This window comes from Dama dama, chromosome 33, assembly GCF_033118175.1.
Source record: "Dama dama isolate Ldn47 chromosome 33, ASM3311817v1, whole genome shotgun sequence".
Taxonomy (NCBI): Eukaryota; Metazoa; Chordata; class Mammalia; order Artiodactyla; family Cervidae; genus Dama; species Dama dama.
Window position 1 is genome coordinate 72,927,195 of NC_083713.1, and position 19,368 is coordinate 72,946,562.

The following is a 19,368-nucleotide window of genomic DNA, read 5'->3' on the forward strand; positions in this document are numbered from 1 at the left end:
TGACGGGTTTCTGGTGGGCGTGCCAGGGTTAAGGTAAGGAGCAGGGTGGGATGAGGATACTGCAGGGAGACCCAGGGAGATTTTACCTGAACGCCAGGGGGCTCAGCAAGGCCTTGGCCAGGGGAGGGTTGTGATCAGATTTGGTTTGGAAAAGGTGCCTGTTTTTAGGATAGAAGGCGCCCTGAAGGGGCACGAAGGTGGGACAGAGCTGCTTGTGACCCAGAAGGGAAGAACGCGGAGCAGAGAGGCCCCACTGGCAAGGTGCTTTGGGGGTGAAGTGATGTCCATCACAATTGATCAGATGTGGGAGGATGGTGGCCCGAAGGGCCGGCCAGAAGGCTGGGAGGGGCGGTTCCTGGGGCCAGGCTAAGCGGGCAGAGAAGGCGGAGCAGGCATGGCCCAGGGGGCGTTGTTGGTGCCGCTCAGACAGCCAGCATCTTACAGCACAGATTATACAAATAGGCTTAAAGGATCAGCCAGTGATCCCGAAATCTCAAGGCCAGAGGAAACCCTGTAACTCACCAGAACCCTCAGGGAGATCTCTCTGTCTCTCATCTATCCAGGGTTTTCTGGACAGGTATTTTCAAGACTGAAACCAGACAGGCTGGCCCGTGAGATAAAGTCAGGCAGCTCAGAGCTGGGACTGTCTGCCTAGCAGGTCAGCCGAGCTGTGACCGCCTCCTTGCCTCACGTCCAGCATTCTTTTCCACTCCCACTTTCTACTTAGAAAAACATGAGAATATCGTGCAGACTTGAAAGGAGTGACGTTCTAGGGCCTGTGGATGTAAGATTTGAGGCTCCCAGGGAGGGAGCTGACCACTGCCTTTTGGTTTCTGCCGCCCGCGACCTACAAGCCCTGCCCAGAACCTTCTCTTCCCGCCGGTGTGGGCCTACCGCCTTCTTTCTGAAACAGCGGCCATGGGCCTCCTTGTCTCTCTCACCCCGTTTTTTTGCATCTTTTATGGCAAAACTTCCCGACTCAATGCCTGTGCCGCCGTCTCTCCCGGAGCGTACCTGGGCCCTGGTCGCTACCTCGCGGCTCCGGGGCCTCATGGAGTCTCTGATGGCGCTGACTGCTGCCGGCTGTTTCTTTCTGGGTTGGATTCCAGGCCCCAACACTCCCCTAGAGGTTTTGCTTTCTCATCCTTTGCCCTCGTCCATTCCTGCTCACTCTCCTTGGCTGGTTTGTCTCTTCCCTTCTGGTAATGTTGGAACGCCCTGCACTGTCTTCTTCTGGAACTTTCTCTGCCCTCTCTCTTGGAGAGCTTGCCCCAGGCCTGCCGTGTTCCCGTCTGTAACCTGCCTCTCTCCTGAGTTCTGCCTTCTTTCTCACAGTCTCTACTCTTTTTTTTTTTTAATTGAAGTACAGTAGATTTACAGTGTTGTGTTAGTTTCAGGCGTACAGTGAAGTGGTTCAGTTTTACTTACACATACATTCTTTTCATATTCTTTTCTGTTATGGTTTATCACAGGATATTGAGTATAGTTCCTTGTGCTATATATAGCAGGACCTTCTTTCAGTCTTTGCATGTCTTAATAGGCGTCTCAGACTTCACATGGCCCAAACCGAGCACCTGCCCCGAACCTACTTCTCACCCCGTGCTACATCCAAGCAAGTGGCCCCATCGTGCAGTCACCCCAGTGCTCAGCCAAATATAGGAGCCGTCTTTGACCTACCCCTGTTCTTTTAAGAAAATTGGCTTTCAAATGTCTGTTCTGTAATGATTGAGGCACACACTGAATTAGCAGTATCTGTGTGTGGGGAAGCATCACTTAGTAAAACGCCTGCTTGTGACCCACCAGCCTGATGGAGATGGCGCGTTGCCGGAGCCCCGAGCTCCCTGGGTTCCTCTCTTAACCCATGACAGCTCCTCTTTCCCTCACACCCAAGCGAGGACTGTGGGCTCTGTCTTCAGAGCCGCTGTCCCTTTAATCCAAACCACCCTGTATCTGCCTGGGTCATTGCAGTCAGACCCCTTCCTCCCAGATCTGCTCTCTATACACCTGTAGAGTGGCCCGTTCATACCGTGAGTCCTGTCACCTCCCCTTCTGCTCGAAATACTCCAAGGGCCGGCACTCAGCTTCTCTCTGCTCCTTGAACAAACCAGCCTCCTCCCTCCCAGGCCGGCGGCTCCTGCCCCGGCCCTGTGACTGCCACCGCCTCCCTCAGACCCTCATGTGGCATCCCATCCCTTCCTTACTGGGGCGGGATGGTGGCCTTCCCGCCCTCCCGTGCTGCTCTAGCCTGCCCCTCTGCTTTCCTTCCCACGCCACCTCTCACCAAGGGGAACGAAGTGTACATTTATCTCTCCCCCGCCTTAGTTATCATGTCTCCCAAGTAGGATGTCAACTCTGTGGCTTGTGTTCTCAACACCAGGCCCAACACTTGATACATAGTAGGGCCTTGATAAGATACTGACTAAATGCATGAGAGTGAATAAATGATGAAAACTGTTGAATGAATGAATGAGCAAATGGATGAAAGAGTGAATGAACATACACGTGAGTAAGTGAAAGGTGGATCTGGTGAGCAGCCAGGGAATTGGAGAATGAGGACTTTTCTTTGAGGACCTCCCTGTCGTGGTCCTTGCATTGATTTTTCTTGTCCCGTGAGTCTGAGATGAGGGGCATTGCCTTCTGACTTCCTTTCTCAAGGTAGTTCTTGCTACTTGCCATGTGCCGGACTAGGAACTTGTTGCTTAGATTTGAAAAATCTTGGGTAACAGTGAAAATGCTTGGCTGCTGTCTGTGAGGTCGTTTGGAAGACCAGATGAATCTCAGAATGAAGAAGGCTCAAAATTAATTAAACCCTCCTTGGCAATGATCAGAGGAGGAAGCTGTTTGCTTTCGGAGCACGGGGCGGCAGCCGGGAGCCTGGGTTGGTGCTTCCCGGCTGGGTCTGGGGGACACGTTGGTGATTGCCTTTGTCTCCCCCTCCAGGGCTGCCACCCAGGACTATGTGCGGCTAGGATGGAGACGTCCGCCTCAGCCACGGCCACAGACAAGAAAGAAGTCAAAAGTGGGATCCTGGAGGGCCTCGCTTTCCCTGACCCCGGCAGGAAAGCCTCGGCCCTCGCGGTGGCCGCGGCGGCGGCGGTAGCTTCCCAAGGAGGTACTTGCTGTTCAGCGCACTTGGCGGGGTGGGGGGTGGGGGGGTGGGTGGGAGGGGGGCGGGGTGTGTTTCATGAGCCTGTTAGAGATTCAATGAGATGGGTGGTCGAGGTCACTGGGCAGGCATCCTGGGTTCATGGGGGCAGCTAGAGAGTGCTCCAGGTTCTGGGGACCCCAGGCACTGAGATGGAAGCCTGCAGGTGGATCCTGGAGGTCCAGCGCCCCCCAGTCGGGAAGTGGGGTTTGGACATCTCGGGCTCCATCAGGAAAATGGGAGAGGGAAGGGTTGGGAGGTGTGGGGCTGAGGGGCGGCCCGGGTGTGTGTTCCCTTGGCACACATGTGCCAGAGAGGCGGCTTCTTGCCTCCGGCCTGCCAAGGACTATTTTGGAAAGTAATTGTCTCCTGATCCCTTCTGGCTGTAATTAGAGGGTCAGGTACGGAATTTAGCATCCTTAGGTGAATTTCTGGCCAACTTAATTATAACAGAAGGACTCCCCGAGCCACAGCCTCTCATTTTACTGCCCCAAAGAGAAATACGCTCTGCTTTCCACTGGTCCGTGCCAGCATCCCGTTGGGAAAGTTTGGCGGGAAGGCGAGACCTCCCCTTGTGTCTGCGCGGTCCATCTGGAGGCCACAACACTATTTCTGTCTCCGGGGAATGGAGAGACTTAGATTTCTTTTCTTCCTCTTTTTATTCAAGTGCATTTAGTCATGCCCTGTTGCTTTTGCCACTCAAGCGCAGCTCAGAAGCACGGCCCCGAGGCAGCCGTGGGGGAGGGGGAGGATTGTGCCCTCTCTGGGGTGGGGTGTGCGTGCTGGCTGCACCTCTCACACGTTGATGTTCACAGATCCCAGGGGGCTTTGTTCCAGTGCAGACCCCCAGTCGATGAGTCAGATTAAGGCTGAGTTTCTGTAATTCTAACCCGTGCGTGATGCGGGGGCTGCTGGGCCGTGCTGGGTGCAGCTTAGAGCTGCAGCCCTGGGATTTGGGAAGAGAGAGTGGGTGGGATTCACCGTTTCCAGGAGTGAACTGGTCGTTGTTACCACATTGTTTTTATTTTTCCCCGTGGTCCTGAGTTGGAGGTCAGCTGTCAGGATGTGCGGCCCAGTCGGTGGAAGGAGGTCCCAGGCCAGCCTTCCTGCTCCAGGAGCTGAGCTCCTGGCCCCTGCCCATGTGTGATGTTCCTTGACTCCAGTCCCCTCTAGGAGCTGGGCTCTCCAGGCCCTTCCTCTGTGAGGAGGGGTCAGTGGCGTGGAGGAAGGAGCCCAAGGCCAGGGTGGACCCCGTGCATGTGCTGCCAGGGAGCCAGGGCGTGGGTGGAAGGAGAGGACGGATGACCGAGGGTGGGGGCCTGCGGTGGCCCCAGTGCTGGCTTGTCCTGGGCCTGGCTGGGTCTGCATCGGGTCTGTTCCTTCCCGTGGCCTGTGGTGACGTCTCAGGCTGTCCCTCTGCCTGGTGCAGAGATGCGTGGGCCCCTGAGGCCTGAATCACCTTGGCGCATCTCTGGCCCACCCTCCAGGCCCTCAGCTCTCCCCGCCTTGGCCTGTGTCTGCCTCTCTGAATCCATGAGTGGACTGTGAACTGCCGTGCGGCACGCTTCACTGTCGTGCCCCAGTAGCTGAGAACAGACCGAGGTGGTAATTAGGGAGTAATTACGGAATAACTGGCGAGAAAGCCCTTGAATCAGACCTGGTTGTCACCAACAGGGCAATAACCACAGATGCTTGAGGGGGCCTTGGTCTCTTGGGGGCGGGGGCAGGGAGTGGGCCTAGAGCTTGGGGTGTAGTGGCTCCCCAGAGGCACCTGACCTCACTCTGCCCCATGCCCTCACCCAAGATGTGGTTCTGCCCACCTCCGCAGGCCTCCGTCCATCCCCTCATTGCTGGACCCCGGGGGAGTGCTTGGCCGATGAGGTTCCTGCAGTGGGTGGATGTGCCTCTCCACCCAGTTGCCCATGGCAGGCAGCTCCTCGTCACTGGAGCAAGTCAGGTGTGTCTCCTACTCCCGAGCCACTCTCTGGACACCTCATTTGGGAAGAGCCCTCCTGGAGCCAGGGCAGAGCTCTGGCACCTTGGAGCGGTTCCCTGAGGGCTGGAGGACCGTGATGTCTGCATCCTGCTGGTGGGGCAAGGGAGGCCGGTGGAGCAGCTGGGACACTGGCCTGGGTCCCCATTCCAGCCATGTCCTGGGTCCCGGTGTGACAGGCCATTCGCTTCTCTGGGCCTCATTTTCCTAAACTGTATTGTGAGAATATTTGGCAAATGTTATTCCAAGTCTGCATAATCTCGTGACATCAGACCTTCCTTAAATCTTACCCACAGTGACAGAGATGCCGTGAGCAAGAATCCTCTTTCACTCAAGAAACCTAAGTCCTAGAAGGTTCCAAAGAACCTCTGCTGTGGGCCCACAGGGGCGTAGGCCTGTGGACAGGTGAGATGGATGTGCAGAAAGGGGTGCCAGGCCACACAAGGGGTTTGTGTGGGTCTCCCACACCGAGGCCCTCTCAGGATGGGAATGTTCGTGTTCTGCTCTGGAGCTCAGCGCCTGAGGGTGTCCTGGGGCCCTGGGTGGTGTCAGGGAAGGTGGCGTTGGTGAGGAGCTGGCCCAGGAGAGGAGGGCTCAGTACATGGCTTTGGGGCTGGTGTGAACAGAGGTGGACAGGGCAGAGGGTCTGCAGAAGGCCTGGGAGAGGGGCGGTGCTGTCCGGTGTGTGCTGGGCTGGGGTGGGGGGTGGGGGAGACCTGAGAGCTGCCTGTCGAGGGTCTGTCCCTGAGTTGTTTTCTGGAAAAGATGGGGTAGCCATCCTGGGATGCCTGCTTGCTGAGGCAGGGGCGGGACTGGGCCGATTCCCTGTGGTTGAGCCAGTGACTGCCGACTCGGATACCAGGCCCTTCTGACACTTGTCCCTGAGATTGTCCCTGGGAGCTGTACCATGCGTTGCAGCTTTCTCGGAAGAGACACACAAGCTGGGTGTTTCATGGCCTGTTATGCATCCGTCCAGCGTAGGGGGAGTCCTGTCTGAGGATGTTGGGGGCTCTGTGGTGAGGAATGCAAAAGGGTCAGACCCTGAGAACTGGCAGGGCTGTGATCACACACCCCCTAGTTGCCCCTTGGCTCCCCCAGCACCCACCCCCCACACCTCGTCAACTGTTATTGGCCTCAGGAGCTTCAGTCCCACCCCTGGAATTGTAGGACTTTGATTCTAAGAGCGATCATACCTTTAGGCAGAAGGATTTCATTTCCACGTTATTTGTAACTGTAAACACTTGGAAACAGCCTACGTGTTCAGTGATAGGGGATTGATTAACCAGCTATGGAATGTCTATTGAACGGAACATTAGGCAGAGCCTGAAAATGCTGGTTATGATTATCATGATGGGGGACGTGCATATGTTTTGGGGCTTCCCAGGTGGTGTTAGTGGTAAAGAACCCTCCTGCCAATGCAAGAGACATAAGAGAGGTGGGTTCAGTCCCTAGGTCAGGATGATCCCGTGGAGAAGGGCATGGTGACCTCCTCCAGTATTCTTGCCTGGGAAATCCCATGGACAGAGAAGCCTGGCGGGCTCCAATCCACTGGGTCTCAGAGTTGGACATGACTGAAGCGACTCAGCACACATGCATGCGTGTGTTTTAATGCAAAGTGTAAAAAAGCAAGATACAAGTTATTCTCACCTCTGTCACAAGTTTATAGTACATAGAGGTTCCCTCAGAAGTAGTTGACCCAGGGCAATGTACATGGCATGTGGGAAACTTATCTCTTTGGTTCTTAAGGACCTTCAGGCTTCTAGAATGCTCTGTTAGAATGTCAATAAGGGGATTCCCCTGGTGGTCCAGTGGTTAGGACTCAATGCTGTCACTGTCAGGACCCTGGGTTCAATCCCTGGTGGGGGAACTAAGATCCTACATGCCTCGGCCAAAAAAAGTCAGCAAGTCCGAGAGGCAGGGGTGCATTGGAGCAGCTTGGGAGATGCAGACTTGGGAGAACCAAGTATATAAGCTCTCCTTCCAGCTCTGCCGTCTGTGGCCTTTCAGTTCAGTTCAGTCGCTCAGTCGTGTCCGACTCTTTGCGACCCCGTGAACCGCAGCCCGCCAGGCCTCCCTGTCCATCACCAGCTCCCGGAACTCTGTTGATTTTCTGTGGCCTTAGGTTGGTCATTTAACCTTGCTGGGATGGAAGTATTTGCACCATGGAAATTGGCAAACGCTATACATCAGGGCTTCCTCCAGCCCCATCCTCTCCCAGCACTTGACTGATAGTATCTGGAGACTGACTCAGCTTCCTTGGCCCCGTTAGAAGGAGAGTAAGGGTCCAGAGTGAGGAGTGGGGGATGAGGGCAGTAGCAGTCCCCAGTGGCATGCTTGGAAAGGACACGCAGGACGTCTAGGGTGTTAGGGGTGCGGTGTTGGCACGTCTAGTTCGTGGGGAGTCACAGTGTCTCCTTTTGTAGGTGGGACCAAAATGAAGTGAAGAAGAGACTGGCCCAGGCCTTCTGCTGCTTCCCTAGAGAGTGGGGTCTGAGGCTCAGGGCCCTTGCCTCTCCCATACTGAGCATCTCCTTCTTGAATTTGCTTTGAGATCCTGACTTAGATTGTTTGTGGGTGATTTGGGCCTTAAAGCTCAGCCTGCTCACACTGTGTGTATGTGCCCAGCCTCTGCACCAGCTCTGGACAGTTCTTATCTGTCCTCCCCTCATTGTTGGTCCAGTGGCCTTACAGCCCCTGCTTCCTTCCAGCTCTTGGAGGTTTTGGGCTGTGACTTATTTGCAGAGGGACCTTAAAAGTTACCTGGCTTGAGCAGCCTCTGTTGCTTGACCACCCTTTGGAGTCGTGAAACTAGCTATGCTCAGGGCTGGGTGTTCCCACCGAGAGGTTCCACCTCCTTGTGTGACAGGAACACCTTTGCATCACAGGGCTGTACAAGGACAAGCAGCCCTGCGGTCAGACCAGACGGCAGAAGCCGCGGCTGGTGGGCACCTTCCCAGCCTCTTGAGCTGCTGTGCTAACACTTGGGAGGCCATCAAGCTTTAAAAACATATTTTTGCCCAGAGCTATTTTTCCCTTTAATTTTTTCACATGGCGTAATTTTAAAGGCAATTCGATTCAGATGTTTCTCATTTTTTTACACTGAAACTTCCCCGATGCTGTCGTATTTTCCTCTTCAACAGTAGATTTTCTTTCCAAAAATATTTCTGAACCTCTGTGTTTGCTTCAGCTGAGCACCAAGGACCCAGCCACCCGCACGCCTCTGGGCTGGGAGGAGGAGAAGGCTGGAGCCATAAACCTCAGCTGCATCTTGATCCAGGGAGCTTTCCTTGTCCCCAGAGTCAACACAGGCCATAGAAATTCTGTGATGCATCTATGGTAGCCAGCACCTCACTCTTACGCTGAGCACCCACCGTGTCCTAGGCCAGGGTGCTCCCAGGGTGGTCCTTCCATCAGTCAGCAGCATCAGCGCCCTTGGGACTTGGGCCTCACCCCAGACCTCCTGAAGCAGAGCCTGGGAGCTGTGATTCTGATCACTCCTAGATGGTAGACTCTCTATGCCTGGCAGCAGGAGGCAGGACGGGTCTTTGTACATGTAGAGTGAGAATCACATGCGGAGGTGCCATGCAGAAGTTACAGGAGGCGGTGTGCTCACACCTGCCGGGCACAGGCCCCTTGTGAGTAGCTCTCTCTCTCCTTGTATGCAGTGTAGAGTCATAGTTGAAGCAGCCCGGCCTCTGGAGCCAGTCTGCCTGCTTAAGGCCCCACTGTGCAGATCTCGGGCAGGGCTGTGCCTCAGTTTCCACATCCATAAAGTGGGCACCAGAATGGCACCTGCTTCCTAGCACTGTGAGAATTACCTGTGTTAGCACACGTATGGTGCCAGGCACGCAGTTAACTCCAAGGTAAGTCTTTGCTCTATAAACTATAACCAGCTTTCCTTTTCTAGGTCTGCAGGCTCTGCCTGACTTAGAAGGTCTCTTTCTCCAGTAACCCTGGCTAGTGGACCCCCCCACCCCGAACAGGTGGTGGGAATCCCAGATTTCTGGTGTCTTCCTGTTTGAGAAGGTGGAGGGAGCCCTGGGCTGGAAGTCGTGCCTGAGTTCTTGTTCTGTGCTTTGCTACCACGGGGTGTCATGGATAGGTGACCTTGGTGGGTCCCCGGCCTCGTTAATTCAACCTCGTGTGCTGGAGGGTGGGGTCAGACCGAACGATGCCAAAGCTGGCCAAGCCTTAGAGTCTTGGGTGATTTTAATAAAGGCAGACTTTCAGGATGCTAAAACAGAATCTCCTGGGCCAGGGCCTGGGTGTGCATATGTTAACAGATTTCCGGGGTCACTGTCCACAGCATGGATGAGCCCCCCCAGAAGTAGAGAATTGGTGGCAGCTGGGCAGTTTTGGGGGTGGGGGGGAGCCTGGCATTGCTGTTAGCATGAAAGATGAAGGACAATGTGGGCCTCTGCAGGAACCCAGAGGCAAGGCGATGGCTAAGGGTGAATGTAAGGTTCTGGGTTGGGAGCGGAGAGAGCTCCCACTGGCCACCCCTTCCTCTTGTTCACTGGCCATTGGCTTCTTGGAAAGTTTTTTCTTCAGAGGGGAGGCATTCATGCCTGTTTCAGAATGCCGTGAGCATGCCAGGATGTGGAAATCAGATGTTCTTACCGTGAGGCTCAGGACTGGGAAAGCCCAAGTCACACGGTACCCACCCTGCCCCGTCCTCCTTACGTGTCTCCATCCCTGGTGCGTCAGTTTCTTTCTTTTTTTTATTTGTTTTTAACAGTAATTTTTTTAAATGTTAATTATTTGTTTTTGGCCACGCCGGGTCTTCACTGCTGCGTGTGGGCTTCCTCGCGTCGTGGCGAGCAGGGGCTGCTGCCTGTGGTGTGCCGGCCTCTCGCTGCGGGAGCTTCTCTTTCTGCGGAACCCGGGCTCCAGGGTGCTCAGGCTTCAGTAGTTCCGGCACACGGGCTTAGTTGCCCCGAGGCATGTGGAATCTTATTCCCTGATCAAGCCTGTGTCCCCTGCATTGCCAGGCGGATTCTCGACCACTGGACCCCCAGGGACGCCCCGGTGTGTCTATTTCTGAGTCTCTCCCACTCCCCCCGCCCAAGCCCCGAGGCCCTGTGACAGCGCACCCCCAGCAAGGCAGACATCCCGGGGGTGGTTGCCCGGTGAGGGGAGTGAGTCTGGTGCTGGCATGCCAAGCGTGTGCCCGGCGGGCTGGGGTGGCCAGCTGCCTTTGCCAATCCGGAGGTCCCCTAGAATGAGGGTCCGTTGGGCCTGGCCTGCTCCTGGGCCCTGGCTCCCCTCCTGAGACTCCCAGGACCGCAGGGAGCTTGCTGCTGTGGGCCAGTCCTGCCTGGCCTCCTGTGCTGCCCAGCAGGGCCACACACTTGCTTTGAGCCCAAGGATGCACTCACGTGTGACTAAGTGGGCAATTACTCTTATTTAAATGATTTTCAGGATGGCTGTTGGTGCTGCTTCTGAGCTTGTTTTAACGGCCCAGCCACTCGGAACAGCCGGTTCCCATAAGACTTTTCCCGAAAGCGGAGCTCAGGTCTCTGTGACAGCTCCACACGCCCAGGAAGCGGAGGGCAGCACAGGTCCCTGGGCGTTTTCAGGATGGGCTCTGAATGGCTGTTTTTGTTTTTGTTTTTAATTGAAGTATAGTTGGTTTACAATATCATTTCAGGCGTACGGCAGAGTGATTCAGTGATACATATAGAGACATTCTTTTTCAGATTCCTTTCCATTATGGTTTAGCACAGAATGTTAAATACAGTACCCTGTGCTATACAATAAGTCGTTTTGATTATCTATTTTATATGTGTTAATCCCCAGCTCCTACTAATTTATCCCTCCCTGCCCTGAATGGCTCTTGATGAAGCCCGGGCATGGTCTCAGGTGCCAGGGTGTCCTGGAGGATCCGAGAGGGAGGCCTGGAGCCTCCTTCCAGCCCTCTGTGGAGCACGGAGAGTGGGGGAAAGGACCTGGCCTCCTCCCAGCTCCGCACTTGTTAGCTCTGTGTTCTGGGGAAGTCAGTTAGCTTCTCTGAAGTCTGGGAAATGGAGATAATACTGGTCACTGCTTCTGGCCACAATGGACTGAAATGGGACAGCTTTTGACCGTGGCTGGCAGAGAGCCTGTGTGGAAGTGAAGTCACTGCTGGGGATGTGGGTCCAGGCAGCTCTCTTCTTGGTATGGTGGCCTCATGCTTGATGCTGAGACCTCATGCTTTACATGTCCCTCAAAGCGGCTGCCGCCCCAAATCAGGGGACGCCCGCCTGCCCCCAGGACAGCAGGCTTCTTCCCCTCCTGCCCACAGTGTTCAAGGCCAGCCTGGGGTCTGCACTCTGGCCACTCCCCTCGGCTCACGTTTGCATCTCGGACCTGCATTTACGTGCCTTTGAGCCGCCCTGGCAGCAGGAAGGTGTTCCAGCTGCTGCTTTGACTCTTGGCCTTGTTAGTCCCTGGGACATGGGACCCGCCTGGCGGACGTAGCTTCACTTCTCGTGACTCTTCTACATGGTAAACTGTTGTAGAGTTTGGAGAAAGCTTCGAAGTCATTTCCAACGATAGAACTGGAAGAAGCTTTAGCAATCATCTAGTTCAGATCCGTTCATTTTACAGATGTGAAGGCTGAGGCCCATATACTTGAAGTCCAGTCACCCAGGGACACCGTGGTGACTGGAAACCCATATTCGAGGCTCTGCCTATATTGGGGCACTAGCTGCCCCCAGCCCTGTCCCCTTCCTGGCCCCAACCTTAGCTTCCCAAAAGGATGGTGTTTATGTTAGAAACATTTTTCTGACGTTTGGTTCTGTCAGAACTAATTTTAGCCTTTCTAAAGCTTGGTGAAAATACAGCCTCATTACTTTGATGTCAGTGCATAGTTTACTATTAGTATATTCTGGGGTTTATCATTTTAGTCATGTTTAACACGACTGCACCAGGCATGCACTATTAAATCTGGCTTATTTTACATTCCTGTCCGGAATTATTTATTTGTAACAATTTTCTCTCTATCAAAAGACACAGCTAATGCTGTGTTTTAATGTGTTATTTACACACAAAATAACCTATTTACAACTCAGTATGCGCCAGAGGGAGGATGGATGGGCCCCGGTTTCCTGCGTTCTGTTATATCGGAGTTTAACAATCTGGTTTGCTAATAGAACCATTTATCATTGGTGTGGGGAGGATAATTTATTTTATGTTTGTGGCCAGGTCTCACGGCCTCTGATCTCGGGAACGTTTGGAAGATAATGAAGTCAGGCCTGGCGTTCGGGGGGCATGGGGGATCCCTGGCCTTCCTGAGATTGCCCCGGGGGCCTTGGGGTTCCCTGAGCTCACATGGGCATTACACAGATGGTTCCGAAACGCCAATCAGAAATGTATTGGCGGAGACACTGCCTCTGCCTTCTAGGCGTTCCCTGGGATGATCCTGCCCAGGGAGCCTCCTCGGAGGCAGCTTGGGAGAGGGCCCATAGGGATGCACGAGGTTTTTCCAAGTGGGAAGAGGAAAGAGGGTGGACATTACAGGGAGAGCAGAAACAGAGTAAGTAGCCCGTCAGGAGGGCAAGGGTTTGGGGGCAGTCAGCAGGCTGGCGCACGTGCCTCTAGTTTGGGGTGTGTGGCCTGAGAGGGGCTCCAGCCTTGGTGGCAGATGGAGTGTTTGGACTGCCCTCCCCTCCCCAGGGCATCAGGGAGCCAGCCACAGAGGCTGAGGTCAGGTCCTTGCCACGTGGGAGTGGGAGGGCCGCTCGCCTGCAGTCTTGGGCGGAGCAGCTGGAGGTGAGGGCTCCAGCAGCCAGGCGTGGCGGGATGGGCACTGGTGTCTGGGGACCTGTAGGACCCAGGAAGGGGGAGGCCTTTTGGCTGCCCTGGAGTTAGGTCCAGGGGTGATGGGGTACCCAGGTGGGTGTGTGGCCACTGGACCATACGGACTGAGGTTCCTGTGGCTTTATCAGGGTCCCCTCCTTTTCGGCACGCTGATGGGTGAGGCGGAAAGCAGTGCATCTGAATGCCAGCACCAGAGCGGGCAGGTGGGGAGGGGGAGAGCAGTCATCCAAGAAGCAGGAGCCTAATGCTTGTCCCCAAGAGCTTGACCCGTGGAGAAACCAGATGCCGCAACTCGTGATGCTAATATGGCCACCGCCTGAGGCCTGAGTGACCAGGAAAACTGCCGGGAAGGAGTGGGTCCCGAAAGGCCTTGAAGGCTGAGTCGGGCCCTGGGAAGGCCATCGTCTGCAGCTGTGTGCTGGCTCTCAGTCGGGGTCCTGCTGGGAGCAGCCGCACATTCAGGTCACGTGGTTGGGGAGATGTTACCAAGGAGGTGTTTGCAGAGTGTGGCAGGACGTAGGGCAACTGCGTGGCTGGTGCATGGAGCATGCAGCTCTGGGACGGTCATTGTGGTCTGGGGCCCGGGGCTCAGGCTTGGGTAGATGAGGTTTGAATCCTTGCTCTGCTTCTTGCCAGTTGAGTATCCTTTGCTGATCTGAACCCTGGTGTCCTCATCTTAAAATTGGACAAAATACTTATCTTTTGAAGACCGCAATGCAGGTAGGCAGTGTAAAGTGCTTTGATAGCACCTGGCACATAGTAGACATTCTATATGGACTGCTGCTGCTGCTAAGTCACTTCAGTCGTGTCCGACCCTGTGCGACCCCATAGATGCAGCCCAGCAGGCTCCCCTGTCCCTGGGATTCTCAAGGCAAGAACAACTGGAGTGGGTTGCCATTTCCTTCTCCAATGTGTGAAAGTGAAAAGTGAAAGTGAAGTCGCTCAGTCGTGTCCGACTCATAGCGACCCGATGGACTGCAGCCTACCAGGCTCCTCCCATCCACGGGATTTTCCAGTACTGGAGTGGGGTGCCATTGCCTTCTCCATCTATATGGACTAGTTTCTGCTATATTTGTATTATTGTGGCTACTATTAGGTTTATTCTAGAACTATTTTCCCAGAGTAGCATGTATGCTTCCAGTAGATATCTGAGCGTGAGGAAATGAAGGAATGAATGCACAGGTATCTGAACAGTCTTCATGGAGGAGCAGGTTGTCCGTGATGTGCAGGGGGGGATGGTGTTCCAGCCAGAGGAAAAGCACGTATAATACGAAGGTCCTGGTGTCTGAAGCGGGCTGGGGGTGGCTGGCTCTGGCTGCCTCTTGGGAGAGCGGATCCCTTCACTCCACAGCCCCAGCACAAGCCTCTCTCCTGGGGCTGGGAAGCTCTGTGATGCTGTGTCCGAGGCCCCTGCTCCGGCTGTGTCACCAGCTGCTCTACAGCCACAGGAGGAGGCTGGAGGCCCAGCCCCGCCTGGCTCTGAGGTCAAGGCTCCTTTGGAGCCCCCTCCAGGTTTAGGCGGGCTTCCCAGGTGGCGCTCAGTTCAGTTCAGTCGCTCAGTCATGTCCGACTCTTTGCGACCCCATGGACTGCAGCATGCCAGGCTTCCCTGTCCATCATCAACTCCTGGTGTTTACTCAAACTCGTGAGTTGGTGATGCCATCCAACCGTCTCATCCTCTGTCGTCCCCTTCTCCTCCCACCTTCAATCCTTCCCAGCATCAGGGTCTTTTCAAATGAATCAGTTCTTTGCATCAGGTGTCCAAAGTATTGGAGTTTCAGCTTCAACATCAGTCCTTCCAATGAATATTCAGGACTGATTTCCTTTAGGATGGACTGGTTGGATCTCCTTGCAGTCCAAGGGACTCTCAAGAGTCTTCTCCAACAACAGAGTTCAAAAGCATCAATTCTTTGGCGCTCAGCTTTCTTTACAGTCCAACTCTCACATCCATACATGACCACTGGAAAAACCATAGCCTTGACTAGATGGACCTTTGTTGGCAAAGTAATGTCTCTGCTTTTTACTATGCTGTCTAGGTTGGTCATAACTTTTCTTCCAAGGAGTAAGTGTCTTTTAATTTCATGGCTGTAGTCACCATCTGCAGTGATTTTGAAGCCCAGAAAAATAAAGTCAGCCACTGTTGCCCCATCTATTTGCCATGAAGTGATGGGACCAGATCTCATGATCCTCATTTTCTGAATGTTGAGCTTTAAGCCACCTTTTTCACTCTCCTCTTTCACTTTCATCAAGAGGCCCAGGTGGTGCTAGTGGTAAAGAAACCCGCCTGCCAAAGCAGGAGATGTAGGAGACGCAGGTTCGATCCCTTGGCCAGGAAGATCTCCTGGAGGATGGCAAGGCAACCCACTCCAATATCCTTGCCTGGAGAATCCCATGAACAGAGGAGCCTGGCTGGCTACAGTCCGTAGGGTTGCACAGGGTCAGACACAACTGAAGTGACTTAGCACGCACGCGCCAGGTTCAGGCTGCCTCTTCTCCGGGGGCTGCAGGGGCTCCGTCTTGAGAAAACCACCCTCGGTCCTCTCCCTGTGTGCTGGCTGGCTCTGCTCCAGTGTGTGTGGACTGCCAGCTTGTGTTGGGGGGAGTTGGGCTGCCTGAAGCCCCGACCGCGGACAGGGCGAAGCACTCTTCTGTATCCGATTTTCCATCCCCTTTGAGCAGCCGCATCTGAGAGGAGGGCCCGGGCCTGGTGTGGTGCTGGTAATGGACAGCAGCATGAAGTCTATGCTGTCCTGCATCCCTGCCATTCTGGACATGAAGCCAGAGCATGGTGATGCTGGGCAGGGCAGGACAGCTCTCTCCGCTCCCAACCCAGAACCTTACATTCACCCTTAGCCATCGCCTTGCCTCTGGGTTCCTGCAGAGGCCCACATTGTCCTTCATCCTTCTTTGTGACCTAGGTTCCCTGGTGCCAGGACCCTCCCCACGGACAGCTGTAGGCACCTGAGTACCAGGGGCTGGGGCAGCTGAGCCCAGGGAGAAGAGGGTCAGAAAGGGACGCACAGGTTGCCAAACGCGCGAGTTGCGAGGCTGGATGCCATGGAGAAACTTTGTCGCGTTTCTGGTCGAGTCTGCCCGCTGATCACGTTTCTCCAGGCTGCGTTGGTGCCAAGGAAAGCAGCAAGTGCCTGTAGTCGTGTACACGAGCGGGCACCCTTGCCTGCTGTGTGACGTGGTGGTTACAGGACTCACCCGTGCAGGGGGCGAGGATCTGCATGTGGCCAACAGGGGGCCATCACTATTCTCATGGGAGGGTGACCGCACCTGCGTCAGCGGGCCTGTGGCAACTCCTGGCTGTGCATTAGCGGCCAGGGTGGTGTGGTGATTTCCAGCTGAATTCTGCCCTCAGTGGCACCCTCACGCCAGGCCCCCAGCTCTGCCAGCTCAGGGCTGACTGCAGGATGGAAAAAAGGAGAGAGGGAGGTCCTAGCAATTCCGCTCTTAGGTATCTCCCCAAGAGAATCGAAAGCATGTGTTTCTACAAAACCTTGTAGGTGAATGTTTATAGCCACATTATTCATAATTGCCCCCAAAACGAAAATAACCCAGATGTCCATTAGCTGCGCTCAGCCGCATCTGACTCCTTGCAGTCCCGTGGACTGTAGCCTGCCAGGCTCCTGTGTGTGTGGAATTTTCTGGGCAAGAATACTATAGTGGGTTACCACTCCCTACTCTAGGGGATCTTTCCGACCACTGGATCAAACCTACATCTCTTACGTCTCCTGCATCGGCAGGCAGGTTCTTTTACTACTGACACCACCCAGGATAAAATGTTGTCTATCCACATGATGGAATATTATTTGGAAAAATAAAGGAATAAAATACTGATACATACTTCAACAGCTTGAAGTTGAAGGTGTTCATACCATAGCAAGGTATGAACCTTGCTGACATTATGCTCAATGAAAGAAGCCAGACCCAGAAGGCCAGATATGGTGTAGTTCCCCTTACATTAACGGTTCCAAATGAGCAAATCCACAGGCATGGAAAATAGATGAAAGGTGGACAGGGGCAGAGGGGAGAAGGAAAATGGGGTGGCTGCTGATGCATATGGAGTTCCTTTTCAGGGTGATGAGATGTTCTGGAATTAGATAGAGGTGATGACTGTTCAAGATGGTGACCGTACTAAAAACCACTGAATTGTACGCCGTAAAAGGGTGAATTTTATGGTATGTGAATTCTATCTCAGTTTTAAGAGAGAAGGAAGGGAGAGAGAGAGGAGGTGAGGAAGGAGGTAAGAGAGGGTGAGGGAGGTGCCTGGGGGTGTCTCAGAGTGGCTTTGTCATGGGCCTAAAACCCCGGCCTGAGTTCTGGGGCTGCGTGAGCACCATTGCCCCCCAGGGAGGACTCTGCTGCCTCTGGCCAATGAGTAGCCTCCCTCACCAAGTCTGTAGGCCCCAGAAGCTCTAAAAACCACTGGAGTGGAAGGACGGTGTTTAATGACAAAGTAAATAATTACATTAAGGGTGTGAGAGTGGAGGGGAGCCGAGTAAATCACTTTAGAAGGAGCACCAGCCTGTAGTTCACTTCTGGTCCTTTATCACCACATTACGTCCTCCCTTGGATGCCGAATAATTGATCGTGGCAGGGCTATGGGCTCTGCAGCCGCAGGGGTGGGGGCCCGGCGGGGCTGGGAGAGACTGCCTGCCAGCAGGCCAGGGTGACCCGGCTGCCCCCCTCCTGCTCCAGGTGGGAGAGGCGCGGGGGCCCGGGAGAGAGGGGTCCCTGTCCTGCTGGAAATCAGATGCTTGGCTGGGAAGGGCCAGCCTCTTCTGAGCTTCTGAGTGGGAGGGGCTTGGGGCCATCTGGTCCACTGAGGCCCAGAGCGGAGAGCAGTCTGCCCAAGGCCACATAGTGAGCACGGCTGGACCCCGGTAAGGAGCTAACCTTGGTCCCTCAGGCCAGGATCTGCTCTTGCCCTGGGACCGGGCTTGAAGGAGGGCTGGGCGTTAGATGCTTACTGTGTGGGGTCCCAGGCTTTCTTCAGAGCAGCATCCACGGAAGGCAGGCGCTGGCTGGATTGCAGTTGCTGGGAAGTGGCAGAGGTGGCAGGTCGGCCTGATGCAGGTTGCGGGGTCTGGCGCACCCTCCTGCCTCCCTGGGCTGGCCTGGCGTTCCCAGAGTGGCCCCTGTCGTCCGCTGTTTTCTGTCCACCCCGTGGTCTCAGTCTGTCCTCAGGGAGCCTCAGTGGACGGCTTAGGAGCCCTGCTGCCCGCCTCCCCAGTCCCCCACCTGTCCCTCAGGCCAGCTCTTAGCCAGGGACCACGGATGGGCAGGCAGCTGGACTTAATTCTGAACCCCAAGAGGGTCATGCGTAGTGTTGGAAGATCCAGGAAGACGGCAGTATCTTGTCCTGAAAGGATGGCTCTTCTCCGGTAGAGACTGAGTCAGGAGGCTTGGTGGCGTGTGATAGAAGCCCACTCAGACCCTTCAAACCCAGGAAACCGGAACCGCCGCGCCCGGGGCCCCAGCGGCGTCACTGAGATGCTGCCCCTGTCTCTCTCTGGCTCTTGGTGGGCAGGGTACCCGGGTGAGTGGTGCAGTCAGAGCTCTGGCTCTTCAGATCAGCTCCTCTTAGGCTGCTCCTGGGGTGACCAGGCCTGTCCCCAGGCCCTCGTTGTCCTTTCAAGCCTCCTATGAGGGGACATAAAGTGCCCCTGATTGTTACCAGGTGAGAGTCTTAGAGAAGAAATGCCAGAACGTTCTGGGGTGGGGGTGGCATCACCCAGGTGGATCCTCCAAGAAGGTGTGGCGGGGGCGCTGAGAAGGGGACAAGAGTGGTGGCCTCGCTGCAGGAATGAGATGGCTTACTTGGAGGACGTGGACGAGAGGACTTACTTTGCCTGGGGGATTCACACGAAGGGGGTGGAAGGAGAGGTGCAGTTGTCAAGAGAGCTTTATAAGGTGTGGGGAGGCTTGGACGCACCACAGAGGAATTTGGACTTTGAGTAGTAGGGAGCCATTGAAAGTCCTTGAGCAGGGGAGGGCTGTGTCAAATTAACTCACTTTTTTCTGGATTGACTGTGACTTGAAGGCCCTACAAAGGAGATACTGGTGATTCTGGCTGGATTTCTCTGCTTTTCAGATCACTCTTCCTTCTCCCCGCGGCCCCCTCCCCCACCGTCTCCTTCCTGTCTTTCCACACATGTTTACTGAGGGTCTAGTGTGTCCCAGGCGATGTTGTGGTCACTGGGTCACAGCAGGGGACACTCAGGCAAGGTTTGCTTTTCCTGGAGTGGACAGTCCAGCTGGGGAGACGGGCAACTCCTCCCGTGAATGGCCACACCACCGAGAACAGGAAACGGGGACCCTAGTCGGGGGAGGCGGGGGGAGGCGGTGTTTCCCAGGATGGTTAAGGCCACTGTGCTGCTGAGTCAGGGTGGAAGTCGCTTCCTCTGCCAGAAGAGGAGAA

The 19,368-nt window shown here is 55.0% G+C and overlaps 1 protein-coding gene across 1 annotated transcript in view; it reads left to right on the top strand.

The window, feature by feature from the left end:
* The window catches only part of GLI2 (GLI family zinc finger 2), a 260,200-nt gene that overhangs the window by 63,485 nt on the left and 177,347 nt on the right, over positions 1 to 19,368 (top strand). Inside the window, exon 2 of the mRNA XM_061135214.1 lies at positions 2,941 to 3,112. Within this exon, the coding sequence (XP_060991197.1) occupies positions 2,971 to 3,112 (142 nt within the window). The 5' untranslated portion in view covers positions 2,941 to 2,970. The remainder of the gene's footprint in view (positions 1 to 2,940; positions 3,113 to 19,368) is intronic.